This window comes from Anolis sagrei, chromosome 4 (genome assembly GCF_037176765.1).
Source record: "Anolis sagrei isolate rAnoSag1 chromosome 4, rAnoSag1.mat, whole genome shotgun sequence".
Taxonomy (NCBI): domain Eukaryota; kingdom Metazoa; phylum Chordata; class Lepidosauria; order Squamata; family Dactyloidae; genus Anolis; species Anolis sagrei.
In genome coordinates, this window is record NC_090024.1 from 42,276,469 (window position 1) to 42,302,777 (window position 26,309).

General features: G+C 40.9%; 1 protein-coding gene across 3 annotated transcripts in view; it reads left to right on the forward strand.

The window, feature by feature from the left end:
• The first annotated feature begins 8,004 nt into the window (after positions 1 to 8,004).
• The window catches only part of JPH1 (junctophilin 1), a 69,874-nt gene continuing 51,569 nt past the window's right edge, over positions 8,005 to 26,309 (forward strand). For 2 of the 3 annotated variants that reach the window (XM_067467393.1, XM_060775496.2), the window contains exons 1-2: positions 8,005 to 8,567; positions 15,732 to 16,488. In XM_067467393.1, the coding sequence (XP_067323494.1) occupies positions 8,189 to 8,567; positions 15,732 to 16,488 (1,136 nt within the window). In that variant the 5' untranslated portion in view covers positions 8,005 to 8,188. The remainder of the gene's footprint in view (positions 8,568 to 15,731; positions 16,489 to 26,309) is intronic. The other variant, XM_060775495.2, reaches the window with a different exon arrangement.

Sequence of the window (26,309 nt, forward strand, 5' to 3'; positions counted from 1 at the left end):
TACCCTGTGTTTAGATAAGAATTTGGTGAATTTCACCAGCTAAAACCGTAAAGCAATTTCTTTTCCATACACACATGCCATATTTCTAAACTAGAGAACAGGTTCTTCTGCCTATTTAAAGGAACTGAAGCAGCAGATTGACTGATACCACATTTCTGTGAGGGTTGAGGAAGGAGGAAGCATTATTTCTCAATGTTCAACTGCGCTAAGATTTCATACTCCTGATTAAGTGGGGAATAATCTATGATATCTCAAACATTAATAAAACATGGATTGCTGTGAGTTTTCTGGGCTGTATGGCCATGTTCCAGAAGCAGTCTCTCCTGACATTTCACCCACATCTATGGCAGACATCCTCATATTTGACTTTAATATTCTTTACATGTTGAACAGCAATTCTATTCCATACTAGTGGCTATTCCAACTATGTTACGTTACTGGAAGTTGCAGTACGATATCTGGATAAATTGATGTTTTAGGCTATCCAAGACTCTCTTCTGAAACAGGCTACTTTGGGTGTGGATGTGCCAATGATTTCTCCAGTTTGTGCTCCATTACTGACAAAATTACTGATTGGCTGTTAGCATAAATGAATCACATGAGCAAAATCTATATGAGGGGCTTAAGAACACTTTGGAATTCTCTCTCACAAAAATACAGAACTTAACAAAAACCTTCGCAAAAAAAAACTGAAGGAGTAACTAAGCAACAATGCAGTCCAGCATGTGAATAAGATTTTTGTGAGAAATAACACAAACATATATCCAGACATAAAGGGAATTTATTGTGTAAAAGGAGAGAGAAAACCACAAGCATGGGAAAGCAGCAATAATTCCAAATCACTCCAGACAAGGTCAAATAAAATCAATAATGTCAGACTAACCTAGCTTGTCAGGTTATTACTTAAATCGTATATTGAATTTCAAAGGACATACAAAGTGTTTTACAGGAAGAATAGTCTGAAAATAAGCATGTCTGGCCTTGTTGTTAGATTATTATTTTTAGAAGTTTGATATAAAGACAACATTATGCAACATGTCTTCCATGTATATGGAGGTATGTTCCCAAATTTCATGTGGATTGTATTATAGTGAGCTATAATGAAATGAAGGTCTTCCAGGCCAAGAACACCACAGAGCAGGCATGGGCAAACTTTAGCCCTCCAGGTGTTTTGGACTTAACTCCCACAATTCCTAACAGCCTCAGGCCCCTTCCTTTTCCCCCTCGGGAAGGGGCCTGAGGCTGCTAGGAATTGTGGGAGTTGAAGTCCAAAACACCTGGAGGGTCAAAGTTTGCTCATGCCTGCCACAGAGTCGTGCTGCAGGACATAAAACATACCTAGAGGACATAGCTTGCCAGACATTGAAATACTGGTAAGTTTATGTTGGTTAAACTTGTTCATCATCTTAAATACTGTATTGTTCTTTCGTGTTTTTTGCAGTACAAATAATATATCTGCAGTGCGCATAGAAATTTGTCCATGTTTTTCTCAAAATATAGTTGCCCCCCCCCCCCCAACAGTGTGAGGGACAGTGAACCAGCCCTCCACTTTAAACGTTTGAGGGTATAAACAGAATGGTTTGGGTTTTTTTCATTGAAGCAATACTCTGATTTTCTAATATCAGTATTATAGTCTATACCCCCAAATGTAAAAATTACTTAAGAGTTGGACTGCTACTTACCAGGTGAATTCATTTTTATTTATAAATGATCTTGCCATTTATAAAGGGAACAAAGAATGATTCAAAACAGCTGAAGTTTGCAACTCAAGGACAGATTTAATCAAGATAAAAGAAACACGGCCACAGAGGTTGGTAAAAATGAGTTTTATTTAAAGTTGTGTAAAGATGATGATCACAAGTTTTAAAAGTGTTTGAATGGCTTTTGAAACGAGACTGAAGATGAACCCACAAACGAGTACATGATACAGTTTGATCCAAAAGGGATCAAATATATACTCGAGTATAAGCTGACTAAGCCGAAGCACTTAATTTTACCACAAAAAACTAGGAAAACTTATTGACTCGAGTATAAGCTGAGGTGGGAAATGCTGCAGCTACTGGTAGATTTCAAAATAAAAATAGATACCAATAAAATTACATTAATTGAGGTGATGATCGTGGCATCATGGGATGATCGTGCTGGTTTTGACCTTTAAAACCCTCTACGGCTACGGCCCAGTGTACTTGTCCGAACGTATCTCCTTCTATGTCCCACCATGGAGTTTAAGATCTTCTGGGGTGGCCCTGCTCTCGGCTCGACCATTATCACAAGTGAGGCTGGTGGGGACAAGAGACAGGGCCTTCTCAGTGGTGGCCCCTCGCCTGTGGAATTCACTCCCTGGGGAAATTAGGTTGTCAACATCCCTCCTCTCTTTCAGGAGAAAGCTGAAGACATGGATATGGGACCAGGCATTTGGGTAGTCTGGCAGGGTAACAAGGTAATGATGACTAGAGTTGGAAAGGACTATGGCAATGCTAAATGGATTGACGGATTTTAGAACACGATGAACGCAGGCTTTAGAGCGGTTTTAGTTGATATTGTATTGTGTTATATTGTACTGTATTAATTGTCTGTTTTTAATCTATTGTATTATTGTTATTGCATTTTATTGTAATTGTGGGCATCGAATTGTGCCGGATGTAAGCCGGCGGGGTATAAATGACTGAAATAAATAAATAAATAAATAAATAAATAAATAAATAAATAAAATCCTTGAAATCTGCTGGGATTTCCTCAGTCACCCACACTTTTTCCTATGAGCTGGTCCTCCCTCTTTAAAGATTTCAGCAGGGATCCCATCAGGTCCGCTGGCTTTGTTATTTTTTTGTTGGTTGATGGCATTGCTGACTTCTTCCAAATTAGGCAGTGCTGCAAGCTCATCCCTGGTTTGTTGTTGCGGGATTTGTGAGAGAACCTCTTCGGCCACATTGGAGCTTTGGTTCAGGAGGCTTTGGTAGTGTTCTTTCCAACATAGTGCGACATTCTTTGGTTTCGTTGTGTGGTGTCTTTACAGCTGTGTTGCCACTATTAAAGTTCCAACTCTCCTATTATTGACCTTGACTTAAGGAGAGGGGAATTATTTGCACATGCAGGCAGAAAAATGCCTTCAGACAACCCCTTTTCTATCTTCATTCTAGTAGGGCTTGCCCATGTAAAGAATTTCACTGTAATTCTGTCCAGTCTGGTGGTAGGAAATATATTTTGGGTGTGGCAGAATAAGAGCTGGCACTCATTCATTCTGTTATCCTGAACCAGCACTGTTTGCTAGACAAGCCAGCAATGTTATCTCTGTACTGCAAGAGTTGGCAAGGCTGAGCAAACAGATCCTCATTGAGAGGAAATTTGAATGGAAAACTTCCTGGCCAGTCACAAAATCAGCTTTTACTGTTGTTTTACAGCATGCACCTTCATTCACCTGGGACATTATTGCCCCTCCATTTGCAGGGCTGTGGTTTGATGTCGGATGTTATTCCTGCGTGAGGGCGGAGGGCTGACATTTGACTGTCATTCTACTTATAGGACTGTCATGTAGCTGCCATCCTACTCTGTGAACACTCAAGCCTTCTGGTTCCCATGACAACCTCCATGTGATTACATTATCTCACCAAGGCCCCCATCCTGTAGTTTTTAATTATTATTTTACCCTTTCTGCTGTCATACGTGCAGCTCTTCCCTTTTGGCATCCTACCCCTCTATTGTCTTCCATTGCCCATTCCTCATGCAGACCCATCTCCCATCTTCTGCAGCTGCATTTTGTAAAATTCTTTTAGCCACCCAAAAAGGAAGTTCCACTGCACTGAAGGCAAATGGTGAAGTTACTTATTTTGCATACATTATAACCAAGAATCAATCAGGGCCAGCTAACACCTCCCAACAAAGGATTCCCCTAGACAGCAACCAGCCAGACCTTGAAGCTGGAAAGCCATTAAATGATAATCAAGTTGGCCAATTGCAACATTCACAACTGCCTCAAACAGACAAGAGTTCTTTATCCAACCCTGGACATTCCACAGATATATAAAACCCACTTGCCTAGTTTCCAACAGACCTCACAACCTCTGAGGATGCCTGCCATAGATGCAGGCGAAACATCAAGAGGGAATGCTTCTGGAACATGGCCATACAGCCCAGAAAACTCATAGCAACCCAGTGATTCAGGCCATGAAAGCCTTCAACAATACCATAATAATAATAATAATAATAATAATAACAACAACAACAACAACAACACTTTATTTATATTCTGCCCTTCTCACCTCGAAGGGGACTCAGGGCAGATCACAGTACACATACACGGCAAACATTCAATGCCGCTTTGTATAGACAATAGACAGAGAGAACAGAAAGGAGATGTGTTGTTTCAACTCAGTGTCCAGCTGTTTTGGTGCCATGGAAGGCTGGGCTTGAGTCCAGCCACAGGGGGTGCTGTTGCTCCATGCTCTATGGCAAAGAGTCATCAGGACTTCCTCCTTCCTTTTTGGTCACCCAGCATTCTCTGATCTTTCTTTGTGGCGTCATAAGACATCTCCCCCACTTTTAGCAGTACCTAATTCCTCTAATTACAGCAAAAGCTGTTTTCGACTGCTTAAACAGGGAGCAGGGCTGTCAGTCAGCAGCTCATGCTGACTCAGGGCTTCGAACTTGCAACCTTTCAGTTGACAGATCTTATAGTTGCTGGTGATTTACCAGTCCGGTGGCATTTCAACATTCAGATTTTTGCCATTCCCCCTTTTTAACATTCTTTTAAGGGGGGGGGGGATGCTAGAAGCAGACTTTTCATTGAAACAGGGCTCTGAATTGATAAATATTCATTATGCATTATATTCATATTTATATTCTGTTTTTTCTCCTAGATCAATGACATATATGAGGTTCTTCTACTTTCCCAACCTGCTCTCCATTTTAGACTTACAAGCCTGTGTGACCAGCCCAATTTCATCCAAATGGTTTTTAAAATTGAATAAGTATTTGAATCTGGGATTCTCTGAATCATATTAGAAATACAGCTCTCAATGCTATGGTCAGGTGTTTTATGAACAGGTTGAGGCATAACGCAAAAGCATTCAACAGATGGAGATTTTTCCATCATTATATGTTTATAGCCACAGTTGTACAGTGGGTTAAACTGCTAAGCTGCTGAACTTGCTGACCAGAAGGTCAGCAGTTCAAATCCACAGCATGGGGTGAGCTCCCATTGCTAGCCCCAGCTTCTGCCAATCTAGCAGTTTGAAAACATGCAAATGTGAGGAGCTCAATAGGTACTGCTTCAGTGGGAAGGTAACGGTGCTCCATGCAGTCATGCCGGCCATGTGACTGTGGAGATGTCTATGGACATCACTGGCTTAGAAATGGAGATGACCACCACCCCCTAAAGTCAGACTTGACTTAATGTTGAGGGGAAACATTTACCTTTACTATGTTTGTAGCAGCCTCACCTAATGAATTTCTGGTTGTTACACAGCTGGACAATTGTGAGGTAAAAACAGAGGAGAAAAAATATTTTTATTTAACACAAATTCTAGTCTTCTATTTGATGCACACAAATAGCAGAATGAAATGGTGATGAGATAGGAATTGCATAAATGATCATGTGGACAATATTATTGTAGGAAGGTTATTGCAGAATGCTATTTTAAAAGTCCAACACTAAATTAAAAACAAACGAAGAGGCACATAACATGACCCCACAAACAGAAAGTGAGCACAGCAGGAAGAAAGGTACTAGTCACGCCATTTCCTGTTAACGCTAGCTTTCTACTTGCAGCAGGAGAGCTTCTGGGTTTGTTTTTTTTAACTACTGTTGCTTTAAATGTGGCGACAACACAAAATGACACCACCCATCTAGAGCCTGAAGTGATCCATTCCTGGAAACTCTCTTGTGTCAGAAATTAAAAAGATAAGGAAACTCCCAAGAAGTTTCTAAAACCAAAGGTAAATAAGACTGTAAACTTCAAACCTTTCCCCTATGAGCAGCAATGTGCAAAGAGGGACTGCAGAGGAAGAGTACTGAAGAAAGGCACTCTGTACATGCTCACTGCCACTATTTTATTACAGGTTAAAGCATCCTTTATCTGAAAATCTTAAATTCTCCAAAATTGTTCACATGGGTTCCTGAGGCAATGATGACTTTTCTTTCTGATGGCTCAATATACACAAATGTTGTGTCATGAACCAAATAATTAAAATGGAATTGTATAAAATAGTATTCTTTGTCCAGGTTGGTTCATCACTGAGGAAAGGAGGAAACCATGAAAATGAACAAAATCTGGCAGCATAGTTCGTAGGTGCACGTGAGGAAGAGTGTGCAAGGCTGGAAGGAGGGTCCCGCCTGTGAGTCCCTTCAAGACATGGGGGTTCTGTGTGGGAAGTTTGGCCCAATTCTATCATTAGTGGGATTCAGAAGGCTCTTTGGTTGTAGGTGAACTATAAATCCCAGCAACTACAACTCCCAAATGTCAGGGTGGATTTTCTGCAAAATCCACCCATGTTTGCATTTGGGCATAGGGATTTGTGCCAAGTTTGGTCCAGATCCATCATTGTTTGAGTCCACAGAGTTCTCTGAATGTAGGTGAACTACAACTCCAAAACTCAATGTCAACACCCAATGTTAGTCATGGGAGTTCTGTGTGCCAAGTTTTGTTCAATTCCATCATTGGTGGGGTTCAGAATGCTCTTTGATTGTAGATGAACTATAAATCCCAGCAACTACAACTCCCAAATGTCAAGGTTTATTTTCCCCCAAACTCCACCAGTGTTCACATTTGGGCATATTGAGTATTTGTGCCAAGTTTGGGTGACATCCATCATTATTTGAGTCCACGGTGCTCTCTGGATGTAGGTGAACTACAACTCCAAAACTCAAGGTCAATGCCCAATGTTTATTTATTTTATTTACAACATTTCTACACCGCCCTTCTCAACCTCGGGGGGGGGGGGGACTCTGCATGCCAAGTTTGGTTCAGTTCCATCGTTGGTGGGGTTCAGAATGCTCTTTGATTGTAGGTGAACTATAAATCCCAACAACTACAACTCCCAAATGACATATTAATCCCTCCCCCAACTCCACCAGTATTCAAATTTGGATGTATGGGGTATTTGTGCCAAATTTGGCACAATGAATGGAAATACATCCTGCAGATCAGATATTTACATTACGATTCATAACAGTAGCAAAATTGGAGCCCCCGGTGGCGCAGTGGGTTAAACCCCTGTGCTGGCAGGACTGAAGACCAACACGTTGCAGGTTCAAATCTGGGGAGAGCGAGGATGAGCTCCCTCTATCAGCTCCAGCTCCTCATGCAGGGACATGTGAGAAGACTCCTACAAGGATGACAAAAACATCAAAACATCTGGGCGTCCCCTGGGCAACGTCCTTGCAGACTCACATTCATTCACACCGGAAGCGACTTGCAGGTTCTCAAGTCACTCCGGCACAACAAAAAAAGTAGCAAAATTAGTTGAGAAGAAGCAATAAAATGCATCCTGCAGATCAGATATTTACATTACGATTCATAACAGTAGCAAAACTACAGTTGTGAAGTAGCAACAAAAATAATTTTATGGTTGGAGGAGGGAGGTCATCACAACATGGGGAACTATATTCAGGGGTTGTGGCATTAGGAAGGTTGAGAACTACTGGTGTAGAGTTAAGGTGGTGTCAAACTGCATTCATTCTACAGCAGGGGTTCTCAACCTGTGGATCCCCAGGTGTTTTGGCCTACAACTCCCAGAAATCACAGCCAATTTATTTCTGGGAGTTGAAGGCCAAAACATCTGGGCACCCAAAGGTTGAGAACCACTGCTCTACAGCACAAGGTGCACTTTTTGTCAAAGGAGAACTCCCAGGTCTCTCCTGCGTTTGAGGCGCATTGCTTCTCCTCCAGTGTGGACGCGCCCCCCGCGCTCTTATCCGGCGGCACCTGCTCCTCCTGCTGCTTGTGTTGCCGGCCAGCTCCGCCTTTTTCCCCGGGTGGGAGCCGGTCTCGGGTGGGGAGCGCGGGGCGGAGCGGAGGGCGGCGCGGAGGCTGTGTGCCTGCCTGGGACGGCGCCTTGGCAGGGGCTCACTCTCTCGCCCGCTCCCTCGCTCGCTCTCTCTCTCTCTCGCTCGGAGCCCCGGAGGAGGCGGAGGAGGAGGAGGCAGCGGCGGAGGGTCGGTCCCGAGGAGCCGGTGGGGTCTGGACGCCGAATGACGGGCGGGCGGTTCGACTTCGACGATGGCGGCACCTACTGCGGCGGCTGGGAGGAGGGCAAGGCGCACGGGCACGGCCTGTGCACGGGGCCCAAGGGGCAGGGCGAGTACGCGGGCTCGTGGGCGCACGGCTTCGAGGTGGTGGGCGCCTACACCTGGCCCAGCGGCAACACCTACCAGGGCCACTGGGCGCAGGGCAAGCGGCACGGGCTGGGCGTGGAGGCCAAGGGCAAGTGGACCTACCGCGGGGAGTGGGCGCACGGCTTCAAGGGCCGCTACGGCGTCCGGCAGAGCCTCGCCAACCCCGCCCGCTACGAGGGCACCTGGAGCAACGGCCTGCAGGACGGCTACGGCGTCGAGACCTACGGAGACGGAGGTGAGAGCCAGACGCAGAGGAGGATCGCAGTGGCGGCAAAGGAAGCCCAAGAGGAGGAGGAGGAGGAGGAGGAGGAGAAGGAGCAGCCGCCGCTAGGGGGCGCGCCACTCGACCTGGGCGCAAAGTTCGCTCCTACTAGTACAGGCAGCCCCCCAGTTACAAACAGCCGACCTACGCACGGCTCACAGTTAAGAACAGGGCTGAGTCAACAGGAAGCGAGTTAAATCTACCCCTGGAAAGGGAAATTCACTCCTGGGAGAATTATTATCACAGGGAAAAGGTGTCTCCACTGAAGCTTTCTCACCAATGCTTGTTTCCACAGCAAGGCAATTTTTCCAAAATCCAATTCTCACAGGGTCAGAAAGGGAGGTGAAATCTCTTCCAAACATAGGCAGAGACAGCAAAAGAAACATCACAAGGGTGTTCACCTTTCCCTATGCTACCCAAAGCTCTCTCTCTCTCTTTCTCTCTCTCTCTCTCTCTCTATGGGCTTTTTTGTGTGTCAGGAGCGACTTGAGAAATTGCAAGTTGCTTCTGGTGTGAGAGAATTGGCCGCCTGCAAGGACCTTGCCCAGGGGACGCCCGGATGTTGAATGTTTTACCATCCTTGTGGGAAGCATCTCTCATGTCCCCGCATGGGGAGCTGGAGCTGACGGAGGGATCTCATCCATGCTCTTCCTGGATTCGATCCTATGTCCTGTCAGTCTTCAGTCCAGCCGCCACAAGGGTTTAACCCATTGCACCACCACCAATATATATGGAGAGTTCTACTTGGACAAGGCGCACCTTATGCTGTAGAGCAGTGGTTCTCAACCTTTGGTTGCCCAGATGTTTTGGCCTTCAGCACCCAGAAATAAATATCTAAGTTTTGGATAGCATAGGAAAGGGTGAGCACCCCTATGATGTTTCTTAATGTACCTGTTCCGACTTACATACACATTCAGCTTAAGAACCTCTCTTGTTCGTAACTTGGGGACTGCCTCCCTCTGTGTCATGCTGTCTTCCTTTGCCTGTAGAACAGGGATTCCCAAACTCTCGCTCTCCAGGTGTTTTAAGGTGATGGCAGTTGTAGTTTGTTGAGGCACCAGCACTTTTTGCAAAGAAAGCATTGCAAAACTACAACTCCCAAGCTTCTGTAGCATTGAGTCCTGGCAGTTCAAGCAGTGTCAACCTGCAGAGGTGTAGTAGAATAGTTCCCAAACTCTCCTCCAACTCTTCACATTAGAGAATAAATCCACTTTAAACCTGTTTGCTACCTCCTGCAGATTGTAGTTTAGGGAGGAGCCTTTAACAGACTCACTAAACAACAAACCCCAGAATTCTGAAAGAGGCAGAAACTGGATTTAAAGTGGATTCATTCTCTAGTGTGATGAAGATTGTGTCACTGCTTGATACTATGGCAGTGGTTCTCAACCTGTGGGTCTCCAGGTGTTTTAGCCTACAACTCCCAAAAATCCCAGCCAGTTACCAGCTAGTTGCCCAGATTTTGTAACTACAGTTTTCGACACCCACTGCTTGAAAATATCCCCGCCACACATACACACAAATACAAACCTTGATTTTTGCATTTTCTATAAGGGACACAATTTTACTACTTGTACATAATGAGTCTTGAGGATCCATGGATTTTTGAATCCACAGGAATATAATTCCAGTGGCTATAAAGCAAGCATGGACAAACTTGGGCCCTCTGGATGTTTTGGACCTCAACTCCCACAATTCCTAACTGCCTCAGTCCCTTTCCTTTTTAAGCAGCTGAGGGGGAAAAGGAAGGGGCCTGAGGCTGTTAGGAATGGTGGGAGTTGAAGTCCAAAACACCTGGAGGGCCCAAGTTTGCCCATGCCTACCCTAAAGGGTTCATTGCACACTCTTCATGAGATTAACAAAATTATAAATCAAACTTTGGGACTTGCAACTTTGTGTTTTCCCAATGCAGGCAATGCATGGCTCTGTAGGGTCAACAATTGCAGCAGTTTCCATAAAATTATAATCTAAGGTGACGTTTGCAACTCTGTTTAAATCTTCATTATAACATTTATTATTGAATGTAAATGTATTCAAATAATCACCATAGTCCCTATTAGCTGTCAAAGGCTGTCTACGTTTTTTGAGGATATTCTGTATATGGAAAGTCTATGGTGAAGAGGCAAGGCAGTTCATCCTGTGATCCATTTCAGCAACGCTCAGGGCAGGCTGCAAAGTTTAGCCTCCCTCACCCACCAGGATTGTTCAAAGTGTCCGCCATCTCCATAAATAGCCCGACCCTAACTCCCTCTGTGCCGCCCTTACATAGCCGAGGGCCTGGCTGTTTACTACATGCAAAAGATGTAGCGCTGCTCCTGGTCTCCTGCCTTCTGGGGTGAAACAGACCCCGACAGGAAGGCACCTTTTTACAGCTTGTCGTTTATTACATGGCAGACACAGAAGTTCACACCCATCGTACTACTTGGAGTTAACTCCAGTGGTCCCAAAGTTGAATTTGAACCCTCTCTTACCTTTCCTATGAGCAAATATTGAAAGCGCGATGAAAGCCCATAATTATAACCACTCTCATTATATGGTAAAGCTTTTTAAAGGGGATATAATCCTAGTACTTTTTGCTTAAGGAAACCATATGAAATTCAAGTCGTCTGCTATAACAGAACAAGCAGCTTGAAGGCACATACATTACTTTAATCTGCATAAGTCATCTGTTAGCCGGTTATCTGCTGAGGACATGTTGCAGTAGGTAATATGGCCTGTGATCCTGGAACTGAACCTGTCTGTGTGATTTAATTTAGGTTGTCTAGGTTATCTCGAGGAAACCATTTTTCCACCTCAGTATCTATATGATAGAGCTGTTTCAATTTCACTGAAAGCAGATTTTAATATACATCACAGGAGTGAAGTTTTCTAAAAACGAGCTGTAAAGGTGCTGTATTTTCACTGGCTTCACTCTTCTTTATTAGTTGAAATTTAAAATTCAAGAATATATTCCAATCTGGAATAACATAGTGATTTCTAGGACATGTTTGGATTTTGATGTTGGACTAACTCACATTGACACTCCATCCATCAGCTGGTTAATTGTGAGGTTAATTAGTGTAAGGCCCATTTTCAAAAGTAGCACCATCCTTTACTTGTTTATTTATTTTTCTACCTAATTATAAAACATCTTGCAAACATATAATATTTCAGGAAAAACAAAGAGGGATTAAATAGCCATGAATATAGCTGTATGATATTAATTTAAATAGTTATAAAACATGCTGGAAGCCGTAGTACTGAAATCATAATTTGTCTGGTGTTGGCTTTTATAGATAAGTTGGCACAACCACAAATGGTGAGGAGACCCAGACAAAGGCATCAAATGAGGAATAAGGTTTTTAGATAGAGTTGGAAGCTGTGCTGGAGGCTTCTTCTTCGGAGGCTTTTAAACAGAGGCTGGATGGCCATCTGTCAGGGGTGCTTTGAATGCGATTTTCCTGCTTCTTGGCAGGGGGTTGGACTGGATAGCCCATGATGTCTCTTCCAATTCTATGATTCTATTAATTATTCTAGTTATATGGAGGAAGAAAGAGCAAAGAGTTCCCAATCATTTTCTACTAGTAATAGCCAGTACATGAAAATGTACTAACATGCATCATGACTGGAGACCATTCTAACTCAGGGATATTTGGAAATTGTTGGCCCAAAATTATCTCTCCAAGATCTGGAATACCCAAAGCAATAAGCTGACATGTCTAAAATAAGTGCCTGAAATTTCTGTACTGTATTTCTAAAGAAGAGTCCATTGACAAATAATCCCCGAATTTCTTCTGGCACCAAAATGAATGTAACAAGGGGCATTGAGCAGAAGTTCAGTCAGGTCAGGTCAAAGTACATCTTGTCCTGAGAATTTTTTTCGTTGACATACTGTACTTCTCTCATTGTGAACACTGTAATACACACACACAAACACACACAATCTAGACCCCCAATGTTCACAATGATGCTTATTTAAAATTATTGAGCTGTGCATGGTTTTTTCCTACACATGGAACTGAATAATTTTGCTAGTTCCATATATTAATCTCATTGCCAGCTCATTCTGTAGAAGAGGCAAAATCAAAATACTTTAGTAAGTAAAACTCAAGCAGATAAATCTTCCTTGTTTTGACCATTGATATTGCACAGCTTGCATATAAAAAGCATGCTATGGCACATTGTTCTACATGTGATCTTATTGCAATAGAATTCCCAATTTTAAAGTGATGGATACAAGATTTGATGGGACTTGCTACTGCTTTCATTTTGGCTTACCCCAAGTAGCATCTTGCCTGTTGTATTCTAGCACACATACCTGCTTATATGTTAATACCTGCCTAAATGATTTCAAGTGCATAGAATTTTTGGCAACCAGGGCTCCCACAGAGAAAACTCACAATTCTTTGGTATTCACTATTTCCCTGTTTACTGGTATTCTGGGGGGGGGGGGGTCCCTATTAATCTGCCATACATTATAACATGATCTCAGAACAGCATGGCATGAAATAACTTCTTAACAAATCGAAACAATTTAAGACTAATTTAAGCAGACAGCAAGCATGTGAAACAAATTGACAAGTTAAAAATAAGACTGTTCAAAACAAAGTCAGTTACAACAATTTAAAATGGTATGTAGATTTGGATGGAGTCAGTTGGCCTCCAAAGACTTTAATAAAAATGACACCAAAGTTGATTCCACTTGAGCCTTTGTGGGAGGTATTCCATTACTGGGAGGCACCGCAGAGTAGGTCCTTTCCCACAATTGTTTCCTCTAGTAGTTGGGGAAGCAGTAGGCCAGCATACTTCAGGCAGGTATGCGTAAGGAGAAGCACTCCATGAATATCAAGGTTGCAGGTCATTTAAAGCTTTTGATGTCATCTTGAATTCAGACCAGAAGCAAACTGACAGTACCTACATGTGGCTCTCCCTTAGTGGGGTTTCAAATAAGTGTTTTTAATTGTTTATTTACAATTAAAATATAAAGCTACTAGCATGTATGGGTCCTAGGCATAGCATGTGTGTAATGGACATCACTTTAATGGAAGCCTAAAAGGCTATCTAAAAACACAAAATGTAATATGTCCATGGGACCAGTACCCACAGTTTCATTTACCAGCATCTGACAAAATATGACATCTATAGTCATTTTCTTGTGATCCAAAGTGATTCAACTGGAAATTGCCCATGCTGGGGGAACTAGAGATATTTAGAGTGGTATCCTCTATACATTTCCTAGGTTTTCCAGTTCTACTCTCTATGTATCTGCCAGAAATCATTCATTGAATAGGTTTCACTAAGTCTTGGTCTTTTACCAGTGGTTTTCGGGTGATAGGAGGGGAAAATACCAATGTTGCCAGTCTCAAATTATTCTTTTTTCATTTTAAATTTGCACAATAAGCCATGAATATGTTGACTTGCTGGTAAAGGTTCACAGATCTAAGTTATGGTTCAATGTATACATTGAATTTATAAGTACCAGGAATATTTAAAAGTTGTATAATTTACTGTACATTATAAAACCTATTTACAGGCTTACAGTTTAAGATTACATAAACTAAGCAGAGGAGTTTAAATTTTGGTTCTGGAACATATCTCAGAATTATTTTTGTATCAATTTATATTTCAGGATTTTTCAAAACACTTTAAGTGTACAATAAAATATATTCTTTGCAATCATAATTAAATAACAAGATAGTGATATATTTATTATCAAGATAGAGGTATATGTGGCCTGAAGTATGCATTAATTTCATTGTAGTTCAGAGTTAAAGGTGCTGAGATGGTTTATTATATTCCAACGTTTGTAAATAATAAAGTATCCTAGGTATGCTGTCGGGCTTTTCAACAGAACATAACAGCCATATGTTAAAATATAGATTTCAATATGTGTAAGTTTATTTTATTCAGGGCTCCATCAATGTTTGTGTTCAGTCAAATAGAAGTTTGCCATGATTTAATTTCCATTTACGTAGGAGTAAGTCCCTCTTGAAACCAGAGATTCTTACCTTTCTATACGTTCATACAGCCAGGGCAGTTCACAATATGAGATTAATACTGTCAAGATAAAATCCCATCAGTGATGGATGGTGATGATGGCAGTGAAGGAGAAAGGCAGTCTGTGTTGCTGGCTGTTGAATCCAGTAAGCACATCTGTGTGTTCCTAGTTTCAGGAAGCTATAGGTTCAAAAGATTATTGGCCAGAGTTTGAGAATAAGGTTGCTGTATCTAAGCCCTTGTCCTCTCCCATCTTTGGAGCCAGGGGAAGGAATCTGAATATGAGAGGGCTACCTTTAAAAGTGTGCACGCACACACATACATACCTTATTTTAAAAAAACTAATGTCCAATTAGTCCTTTGTACTCACAGGTTCTATATTCACAGATTCAACCAACGATAGATAGATAGATAGATAGATAGATAGATAGATAGATGATAGATAGATTCCAAAAAAAATATACCTTTATTTGAGTGCATGCCAAGCATTACTCTGATGTATAGGCAAGACATACCCTTCTTTAACCTGACATTTCACAGAGCCACAAAACTATCTCTGGCACTCATTTGAGTTGTTTGTCATTTTAATCAAAGATGCCATTGTATATAATGGCACTTAAGTGTCCACAGATGTTGGTATTGACGCAGGCACCTAGAACCAAACCCTAGCAGATAGCAAGGGCCCGCTGTGAGCTCTTTAATGACATCACCAGCTCCCACCCTGGTACATCCCCAAAATCTAGGACATGAAATAGTCCTTACGTGGACACCCTATTTGGGAAGGAATATAGCATGTACTGTTTTGTGGCACTCTATCCAAAAAGATTGGCCATGATGTGATAAAAGTTCACAAGTAGATGGGGTTCCATATCTTATCACTAGCAACTTTGCAACAATTAATATGATAGTAATATCTGGTAATATAAATTGCAAGCATATAAAAATATGTTTTGTATGCATAAGTACATATACTTAGAAAGAGAGAGAGAGATTGGAAGAGATTACAGTTTTATCTGCATGTGTAATCAGAATGTTGTCTCTTCTCGATTTAATTATGGCTTTGTATAAATGATATGTGGAAGAGGAAAACTATTTTGAATCTTTGGCATTTTGACAGATTATACATATAAATGTCATTCATGTTCTTTTCATTTATTTGCAAAGGTACATATCAAGGACAATGGACAGGAGGGATGAGACATGGCTACGGCATGCGGCAAAGTGTTCCCTATGGTATGGCGACTGTGATCCGTTCCCCCCTGAGGACATCTCTAGCTTCACTGCGCAGCGAGCAGAGCAATGGCACTGTTCTACACGATATTACATCAGACAGTCCAGCTGGAACAAGAGGAGGGTTTGTGCTGAATTTTCACAGTGATCTTGAAGGTATTGGCAGCAAGAAAAAAGGAGGTTTGTTCAGAAGAGGATCCCTTCTCGGTAGTATAAAACTTAGAAAATCTGAATCAAAGTCGTCGATTTCTAGCAAACGTAGCTCAGTCAGGAGCGATGCTGCTATGAGCAGGATTAGTTCTAGTGATGCCAACTCTACCATTAGTTTTGGAGATGGAGACTGTGATTACTGCCCGACGGAAGACCACGTTGATGCCACCACAACAGAAACATACATGGGAGAATGGAAGAATGATAAGCGTAATGGGTTTGGTATTAGTGAGCGCTCAAATGGTATGAAATATGAAGGGGAGTGGCTGAACAATAAGAGGCATGGCTATGGATGTACCATGTTTCCAGATGGCACCAAAGAAGAGGGGAAGTATAAAAACAACATTTTGGTCCGTGGAATTAGGAAGCAGCTTATTCCAATAAGGAACACAAAAACTAAGGAAAAAGTGGAGAGAGCACTCGAAGGTGCCCAACGTGCAGCTGCTATGGCAAGAACTAAGGTGGAAATTGCAACCTCAAGGTATGTCATTTCAAAGCATATTTTCATCCCTTACTTTTGTCCCTTGCTTCAGTGACACCCCTTTGTTGACTGTGGAGTAGTTTGATATATATACAATTCTGCAAATTCAGGTCTCAGTTTCTTAAGTGCTACTATACTTGTTTTAATAGAGTCTTAAAAGACAACTTGGTTCAATAGTTTTGAAAGAGTTGAAGGCACGGGGATGAATGAGATTGTGTTGTTCTGTATTTCCCCTTTAAGACAGAAGTTCAAAATCTTATGTTTTATTAGCTACTTTGAGACTAGAAATGCTGAAGATGAAGATAAAATATTCTATGTATAAATAATAGTACCTTGAATCCAGATTTAGTCATAGTCATTAAAATTAACAGGAATTATGTCTGTCGATTATAAGGAAAGTCCTATTTAAATCTCTCTTACAACTTGAGTAAGTTTGAATCCAATCCAGTGTGCATATCTTTGCGTATACATTAATATCCTTCTTGAGTGTCTTCATGAAGTTCAAATTGGTTTTCTGAGTATTGATTTGTCCTTCTCACAATATAGTTGCATCTGTCGTAAGGTAAATGTTCTTTTTTGGGCTTTATGACAGAGTTACCTTGTACATAAAGTTAGGTTAACAGGAATATAGAACCTGTTAGTTGGAAGTTAAACCTTTCAAACAGCAATCTTAGAAATATATTATTATCTTCCCAAATTGTGAGTTATTTCTTCAAAAATAACACAGAATCAATGTCTTTGGTGTAAAATAAGATTTACAAATGTAGTGAAGATACATTTCTGGAAAATGGTGTCATTTTAAATTATAGTTCTCAAAACATTTGTTAAGAATATTATATAAAATAGTTGTGGGAGAATGTTCTTGAATACTTCCCTTGCAGCCTTTGCAAGAAAATAATCTGTAATATCAATTGGAAGGATGTGTTTGGATTACACTATTTAAAAAATGACCTTGTGCAACTGACCCTTGACATTTAGATTACATCAACCTGCTTGTGGGCCATAAATCTCCAGCGGCACATTCACTGTACATGCAGTAATGATGAGTTCTAAAAGTTTGATCTTGGCAGAAGTTTCATATTTGAATCACACGCTGAAAAGAATTTTTAATTAAATATATGAAGTAGATGAGCATTATAGATCTTACTTTTAAGCATTTGTGCCTAGAGAGGAAATGTACATGATCACACAATATGCCCTCTGAGGAATGTTGGTAGCTCAATTCCATAAAGACGTAAGGAAGAACTTGGCAAGCATTATCAGCTAGCAGAGTGTTGCATTGGTAGCTTAGTCTAAAATGTGTTCAAGGAACCATCTTATTAGACAACGGCTTAACAGTTTCAATCTTTGTTGAAAAATAAAAATCATCCTTAGTAATGTGTAACTTTGAATGAATGTCCATTCTATTTCTTAAGGCATTTCCATTTTAAAAGAGGAACTTGCATTTTATTAATTTGTTTTAAGAATCCTCAAGGGTTTTGCTGGGTCAGACCAAATTTTATTTATCGTGTCAGGGGCAACCAGACAATTGTATTACATTTCTAACAGAACAAAACAAACAAACAAACAAAACAAAGTTTTCAAGCTTTGTAGTTGATTAAATGTCCTTTGACCAGTATCTGGCCACTTGGAGTGCTTCTGGTGTTGCCGCAAGAAGGTCCTCCATTGTGCATGTAGCAGGGCTCAGGCTGCATTGCAGCAGGTGGTCTGTTGTTTGCTCTTCTCCACACTCGCATGTCGTGGATTCCACTCTGTAGCCCCATTTCCTAAGATTGGCTCTGCATCTCGTGGTGCCAGAGCGCAGTCTGTTCAGCGCCTTCCAAGTCGCCCAGTTTTCTGTGTGCCCAGGAGGGAGTCTCTCATTTGGTATCAGCCATTGGTTGAGGTTCTGGGTTTGAGCCTGCCACTTTTGGACTCTCACTTGCTGAGTGTTCCAGCGAGTGTCTCTGTAGATCTTAGAAAACTATTTCTTGATTTAAGTCGTTGACGTGCTGGCTGATACCCAAACAAGGGATGAGCTGGAGATGTCACTGCCTTGGTCCTTTCACTATTGGCTGCTACTTCCTGGCGGATGTCAGGTGGTGCAATACCAGCTAAACAGTGTAATTTCTCCAGTGGTGTAGGGCGCAGACACCCCATGATAATGCGGCATGTCTCATTAAGAGCCACATCCACTGTTTTAGCGTGGTGAGATGTGTTCCACACTGGGCATGCATACTCAGCAGCAGAGTAGCATAGCGCAAGGGCAGATGTCTTCACTGTGTCTGGTTGTGATCCCCAGATTGTGCCAGTCAGCTTTCGTATGATATTGTTTCTAGCACCCACTTTTTGCTTGATATTCAGGCCAGACCAAAGACTTATCTGTACAGCACTGAACGACACAGCTATGGACTCACACGCAAGATTTAAGAAGAACTGTGCCTTCCCATTTTTGCTTTCCAGAAAATAGTGTTCAGAGGTCTAGTATCACTGGAAGTATATAAACTTCATTAATAGCCATGGTAAGGAGGTTGCTCACTGATCCATTTAGAGTACAAACTATAGCAGAATGGTTAAAAGCCATGACCATGAAAAAAATACAACAGAGTGCCATAGTATTGTTTTAGAAAAGAAGATCCCTTGAAGGATCCTAAGAGCTTTGCAGGATTCTTCTCCAAATTTATTCTTGATGAGCAGATTTAGTTATGAATGGAGCCTGCTTTTCCACCTGTTACATTTTCTCCTACAACTGCAAAAGCAATTTTGGTATAATTGGATTTTGAGTGAGCAAAATGTCAAGTGAGCAGAAGTATGAACAGTAACTTTCCTCATTGCTTAGCCACTTGGGATTATTCTTCATCATTTTTTCAGGCTTCTGAAACTGCTTTTCCTTTTTTTATAAAAGGGACTTGGTGATAGAGTCTTATATACATTTCCAGATAATATCTAACTTCCTCCCTAATGTTATAATAACCACTGAAAATGAATCTTTGAAGTACATGCTGTTAAAATAATATATACCAATTTCTTTTCTTGGTAATGACAACTCTTTTAAATGAATCTATCCCCTTTTAAGTTGTCTGCAGTAAACTTATTTCCTCTCCTACTAATAATATTGAACAGGCAATTGAAGGGAAACATCTCACTGAAAATATATGTATTTATGAGAGAGTGTAGAAAAGTGATCTGAGCAAGGATTGGCTGTGTAGATTTTGACTATGTTGTTTGGATAAATGCTATATGCAGATCTGGAGATTTTCTTATCCTATTCTGGGTCCCCAACCATCCATCCCCACCAATTACTTTACATTCTGATCTCCATTGCATACGGTTTACTGTGTCCATTGGAAACTGCTATAGAGAGTGAACTCCTGCAGTGGAGAGAAAAAGAAAGCATCGGAAATGACCAGGGCAGTAGACACAATTTTATTTATTTATTTATTTATTTATTTATTTCCTTCATTTCTACCCCACCCTTCTCCCACAAGGGGACTCAGGGCGACTACAAAGTATCCCTTCTCTTGAAGTGGAGGTAAACCAGCCCCTTGATTCACTAAGGATGTGGACAGATTCTTGGGGAGGTGAGAGCCACCTCATGTGCTCTAGACTCTTGCCCTTTCAGGCTAGAGGGGGATTAGTGGAGTGGGTCAAGAAAGCAATTAATGCCTTCTTAAATCAGGGCAGAGGCCCTTCAGGTCTCAAAGTTGCGGTAAGATCACTTCTTTAAAAAGCCTTCTCTAGACCCCACTGTACTGGACAACTACAGAACAGTCTCCAATCTTCCATTTTTAGGCAAGGTACTGGAGCATGTGGTGGCAACTCCAAGAGGTTCCTGGATGAAGCAGACTATCCGTTTCAGTCTGGTTTCAGGCCTGACTATGGGACAGAGACAGCTTTGGTCACAGAGTACTGGATAGGCAAGTGTGTCTCTGTTGGTTCTCCTGGATCTTTCAGTGACTTTCGATACCATCAACCATGATATCTTTCTGAGTTGACTTTCTGGGATGAGGCTTGATGCCGCTGTTCTTCAGTACCTATTTCTTCCTGGAGGGACGTTCTCAGGAGGTGGTGCTGGGGGACTTCTGTTTGACTCCTTGGCCACTGGCCTATGGGGTCCCTCAGGTCTGTGTTGTCCCCCATGCTGTTCTACATATACATAAAACTGCTGAGAGAGGCGATCCAGAGTTTTGGAGCATGGCGCCATCTATATGCAGATGACACCCAACTCTATCACTCCTTTCCACCTAATTCCAAGGAAGTGGTTCCTATGCTAAACCCGTGCCTGGTTAATGGACTGGATAAGGGCAAACAAATTGAAGCTAAATGCAGACAAGACAGACGTGCTTCTGGTCAATCGTAAGACAGATCTGGGAATGAGGAGTCAACTTGTGCTGGACAGAGTCACATTTCCCCCGAAAATGCAGGTTTGCAGTTTGGGGGTACTCCTGGATTTGGCTCTGAACCTGGAGGAGGACTTATGGTTTTTATTATGTTTATTGATGTTAATTGAAATGAATTTTTTTTATCTATGTTAAATGTTTTTAATGTTTAACCTATTTTTGTACTGTTGTGGGCATCAAATTGTGCCATTTTGTAAACCGCCATGAGTCGCCCTCGGGTTGAGAATGGCGGTATAGAAGCATAGTAAATAAATTAAATAAATATATAATTGGGATTGGCTACAGGGAACAGACCACTCTTCTGTTGCAATAGCTCTACTGGCTGCCAATATGTTTCTGCGCACAATACAAAAGCCCCATATGGCTCCGGTCCAGGTTATCTGAAGGAACATATATCCTTCTATGAACCTGGGAGACATCTACACTCTACTAGAGAGACTCTTCTCTCTGTCCCACCTCTTGCTCAAGTGCACTTGGTGGAAACATGGGAAAGAGCTTTTTCAGTGGCTGCTCTCAGACATGAAACTCCCTCCCAAGGGAGACCAGAATGGCCTCATCCCTGCTGGCCTTCCGCGGGCAGGTCAAGACCTTCTTATATCAACAGGCATTTGGGAAAGGATAAGGGGTAGGTTTTGGAGAGTTTGTGGGTGGGATTGGGGCGGGGGAGAGAGAGAGAGGGACTGAATTTTAAATGCTATTTTAATTGTATTTATATTTTATTTGTTTTTACCTTAATCCACATTGTAGTAGTATTTCAGTGTGTGTTTTTTAACTTTTGTATTACACCTTTTAAATTGTGGCTAAAGTGTGTGATTGCTGACTTCTGTGAGTCCCCATGGCGAGAAAGGTGGTGTATAAAGATGATGATGATGATGATAATTCATTACCCTTCTGCACAAAGTAGTTTTGCTTTTGTTTCTCTAGAAATTGGTTCGTAGTCATCATACTAAGTGACTCATATTCTCCTAGGTGTTAACATACACAAAAGTGGGCTATAGTTGATTTTTTAAAACATAAATATATGTCTAGAAAAAAATTACCACAACAGGAAATGTATTCCAATACTCAATTAATGGTGAACAATTTTAAAATGAGGTTTTACTCAGAAATATCAAAATAGGACTTGAAATACAGAAAAAAATGCCCTGGTATTTCTTAGTATCCTATGGGCGTGTATTACAACTCTGCCATTTTAAAATGTAAATGTGCATATTTGCAGCTATGTCATCTTCATTATATATTGTTAATTGAGTATTTAGGTGATATTCATATTCCAAAAGTATATAAAAATAACTCCAATAGGCATGTAGACCCAGTGAAGTCCAAGGAAGTTTAAAATATGACTACATTATGAAATTGAATACTTGGACTTAACAGGATTTAAAAATATAATTCTCTGGGTGTTGCATTATGAGGGTAGGTTCCATGTACAGTACACACATTTAGAAGCGGGGATTAATGTGGATAAACCAGCGTGGTATGGTGATTTGAGTGTTGGATGTAATATTTGCCTCTCACTGGGACCCCTTCTACACAGCTGAATAAAATCCCACATTTTCTGCTTTGAACTGGAATATATGGCAGTGTGGACTCAGATAACCCAGTTCAAAGCGGATATTGTGGGATTTCCTGCCTTAATATTCTGGGTTATATGGCTGTATGGAAGAGCCCAGGAAGGCAAAGGTCTGAATCCCTGCTTCACTGTGGAAACCTACTGGGTAACCTTGGGCAAGTAATCCTCTCTAAGCCTCAAAGAAAGACAATGGCAATCCTCTCTGGAAAAATCTTGCCAAGAAAATCATGCCAAGAAAACCTCATGACATGTTTTCCATAAGTCACAAATGACTTGAAGGCATACAACAGCCAAAGATCTCTTCAGCATCTCTGCTTTAGCTTTGAGAAGTGCCCAATTAATTGCTGATTATTTTCAGAAAATGCCCTCCCGGTATAAAATTAAGGGTCTAGATAAAGAAGCTTTACAGCTACATAAATAGATATGACACAAAATTAAGTCTAAAAAAACATACTACCAAGTACATTTGCATGGTATGATAACTTTAAAACTTGGATGTTTGAACGGGCATTCGGTTAAACAGTGCAATGAATGTGATGATTACAGGAATGGAAATTTGGATGACGGATTGGATCACGACTCTAGTTATGAGATGCATTGTGTTGTCTATTGTTGTGTCAATATTGTATATTATGCTTTTATGGTTTTAAATTGTATATCGTTGATTGATTCTTATCCTTGTTGTAAACCGCGTTGAGTCGCCTGTTGGGCTGAGAAACTGCGGTATACAAGTAAAGTAAGTAAGTAAATAAATAATCTGAAATGAATTGCATCAGTCCAGCCAGCACTATCACCCCCATATACCATCTTGTCTGATAAACAGGATCAAGCTTTATTCATCCTCAGTGGAAGACTACCAAGATTGTCAGGTAAAGCTAGCAAAAGCCTGGAAAGTTACTTCTAGTCATAACTGATATACAGAGCTAGATTGGAACAATTGTCTGACTCAGCCCCCATCTGCACTGCCCTATAATCCAGTTTCTTAATTCAGATTATCTGCATTGACCTGGATTATATGGCAGTGTAGACCCATATAATCTAGTTCAAAACGGATAATCTGGAATCAGAAACTGAATTATAGTGTAGATCCAGTCTCACTTTCTATGTTATTAACCCCTTTAGCAAGTTGCAACATTCCTACATAATGCATAATGGAACATTAATGTATTTTCATTATATACTTTTACAGTCAAGACTCTTGATCACACTCGTAAGTGCTCATGAGGCTTAAAGTGACAAACTAGCTAGGTTCTACCAAGTTCTTTTAAAGCATTATTTTCTTGTTTCTCAGACTTGGTGCTATTAGACACTTGGTGCCATCAGACTGGATGATGAGGAAACCAAGGAAATTCTAGAAGTCTCACTACCATAAGTCACCTGGGTCTATAAGCCTCTACCTTTTATCAGAAGATGGGAGCACCTGAAATCTAATGACAGATTCATATTAAGAGTAGAACAAAAATGGGGAAGCCACACTTTTTTTAACACCTAAGTGACTTGGAAGTATTCCAAAAATGCTTCCTATAATCCATTAGGTCTATTTGGTGAAATTGTCATCCCCATTTATTTATTTATTTATTTATTTATAGTATTTATATACCGCTTTTCTTACTCCTAGGGGGACTCAAAATGGTTTACACACAGATAATGGCAAAATTCAATGACTTACATACATAAACCAAATCACAAATCAACACCATATAACTAAGCATAAAATCAATAGAACAATACACTATAAGAAAAAAAGACATTTAAACATGAAACATAAGAATTAAAACACCTTCTAAAAACATTACAATTGCATGACCAAATGCAAGAAAAGTACCCCAAAATATGGTAGTTTGCTTTTTCCTATCATAACTATCCCCAGTCCCTTGAAAAAAACTAAAATAAATGAAAAGGGTGACTGTAGGTAATTTGATGTCATGATACCATTTCTGGTGGATTGTGACACAGCAATGTAGAATATGATTAATATACTGACTTTCTAGAGCCATTTCACACTACACAATTATACATGTTTCTCCTTTAACACCTGTGATAACACAATGAAATCCTAGGATTTACATCTCAGGGAGGAGTATATACAGTCCTCAGCCAGACAAACTGAGGGCCTCACCAAACCAGAACCCTCTCCAGATGTTTTAGACCACGCCTATCATCCTCGCCCAGGGGCAGCTAGTGATTGCCTTGCCAGTGTAGTAGTGAATGTTCTCCAGGTTTATATTCAAAATTTAAAAGAAGCTATCCAAGGTGCTGAACCTATTTGAAGAACAGTTTGACAACTATTATCCAGTTTCAAAGCTTTCTATCCAGTTTCAAAGCTTTACATTATCCCACACTTTGAAGTCACCAGCCACCGTTGTCCCTGAACAATAACCATATTGCCAGTGCAGCTGTGGTTCAAATCATGTGGTGAGTACCAGATTAGGAAAATCTGCTCTAGTTGGAGTACAGCTTCACCCAGAAGAACTTGAAATACTGCTTCCTTGTTAAATATTATGGACCAACTGTGCCTCGGTGTGATCTACACAATACACCATTTTATTTACACTCTTTCAGCAAAACACCAGTTGAGAGCATCCACTGCCTCACCTGAATTGGATGTAAAGGAGAAATGGACCTTGGGACCATCCACGTACAGATATAATTTCACTTCAGATCTCCACATTGCTTCTTCTAGTTATTTCATATAGCTGTTAAACAGCATGAGAGCCAAGTTATAAGCTAGCAGAACCCCATATTATAAATGACATGTGGTAGAGCAGCTGTCACCCAGCATCACCATCTGGGAATGCATTAGTTAGAAACAAAATAACTGAAATGTAATTCTTTTAGTCCTCCATACTAAGAATGTGGCATGCTACAATTACCGTACAACTACAGTACATCCATAATTGCTATGTAGCTTCTTTTGACAATAGGCATGTATTTGGACCACAATACAATCCTCATGTCCATGTATTCCAAGACATCCACCCACCATCAGTACTTGAATCCATGGATAATAATGACTCTAGAGTATTGTGTGGTTTCCGGGCAGCGTCGCCATGTTCTAGCAGCTAATCTAGTCATTTCATTTTAGCACAGCTTTCTTAAATTTCAGCAATCAACAATCTAGAAAGGTGCATCTTATCAGTTATTTTCAATAAAGTTTCTCTTTTGTTCATTTTAGTTTAAGGACCAAGAATTTTATGGGCTTTTGCTTCAGATCCTTTCCCCACTGACCATTAGCAATTTGCCCTGCCAAACCCTGTGGAATTATGTGCAGGGCAGACAACTTTCCACTCTGGATTAAGCTGACGCTATCAGTCTCACTTTACGCAAGACACTAAACTGGGCACTTGCAAGAGTAGTGGCTTGCAAATCTTTAAAATGCTTTGCTTATTATAGATGCAATATGAACATTGTGTTTGGGAATAGGATTCAGCTGATGCTAAAGATATTAATATCATTTTGCTTACTTTTGAACTAATATGATAGTATGTACTTTTGAATATAAAACCTGCAGATCTTTTAAAAAATGGACAGTTACAGTTTTTGGTAAGCTAAGAATATGTAGTATTTGGGAACTTCTATTCTTCAAATGTCCAGTAAGAATGCAAAACTAATGGCTTAATTTCTCCTGAAAGTAGCTAATGTTATCAAACATGTGTAAAAATTCTGGTTATTGAATACCAGTTGGATGACCGAATACAAAGGAGAGTTATACACATTTAACTTGCATAACTGGAGTCGCCGGTGGCGCAGTGGGTTAAACCCCTGTGCCGGCAGGACTGAAGACTGATAGGTTGCAGGTTCGAATCCAGGGAGAGGCGGATGAGCTCCTTCTATCAGCTCCAGCTCCTCATGCAGGGACATGAGAGAAG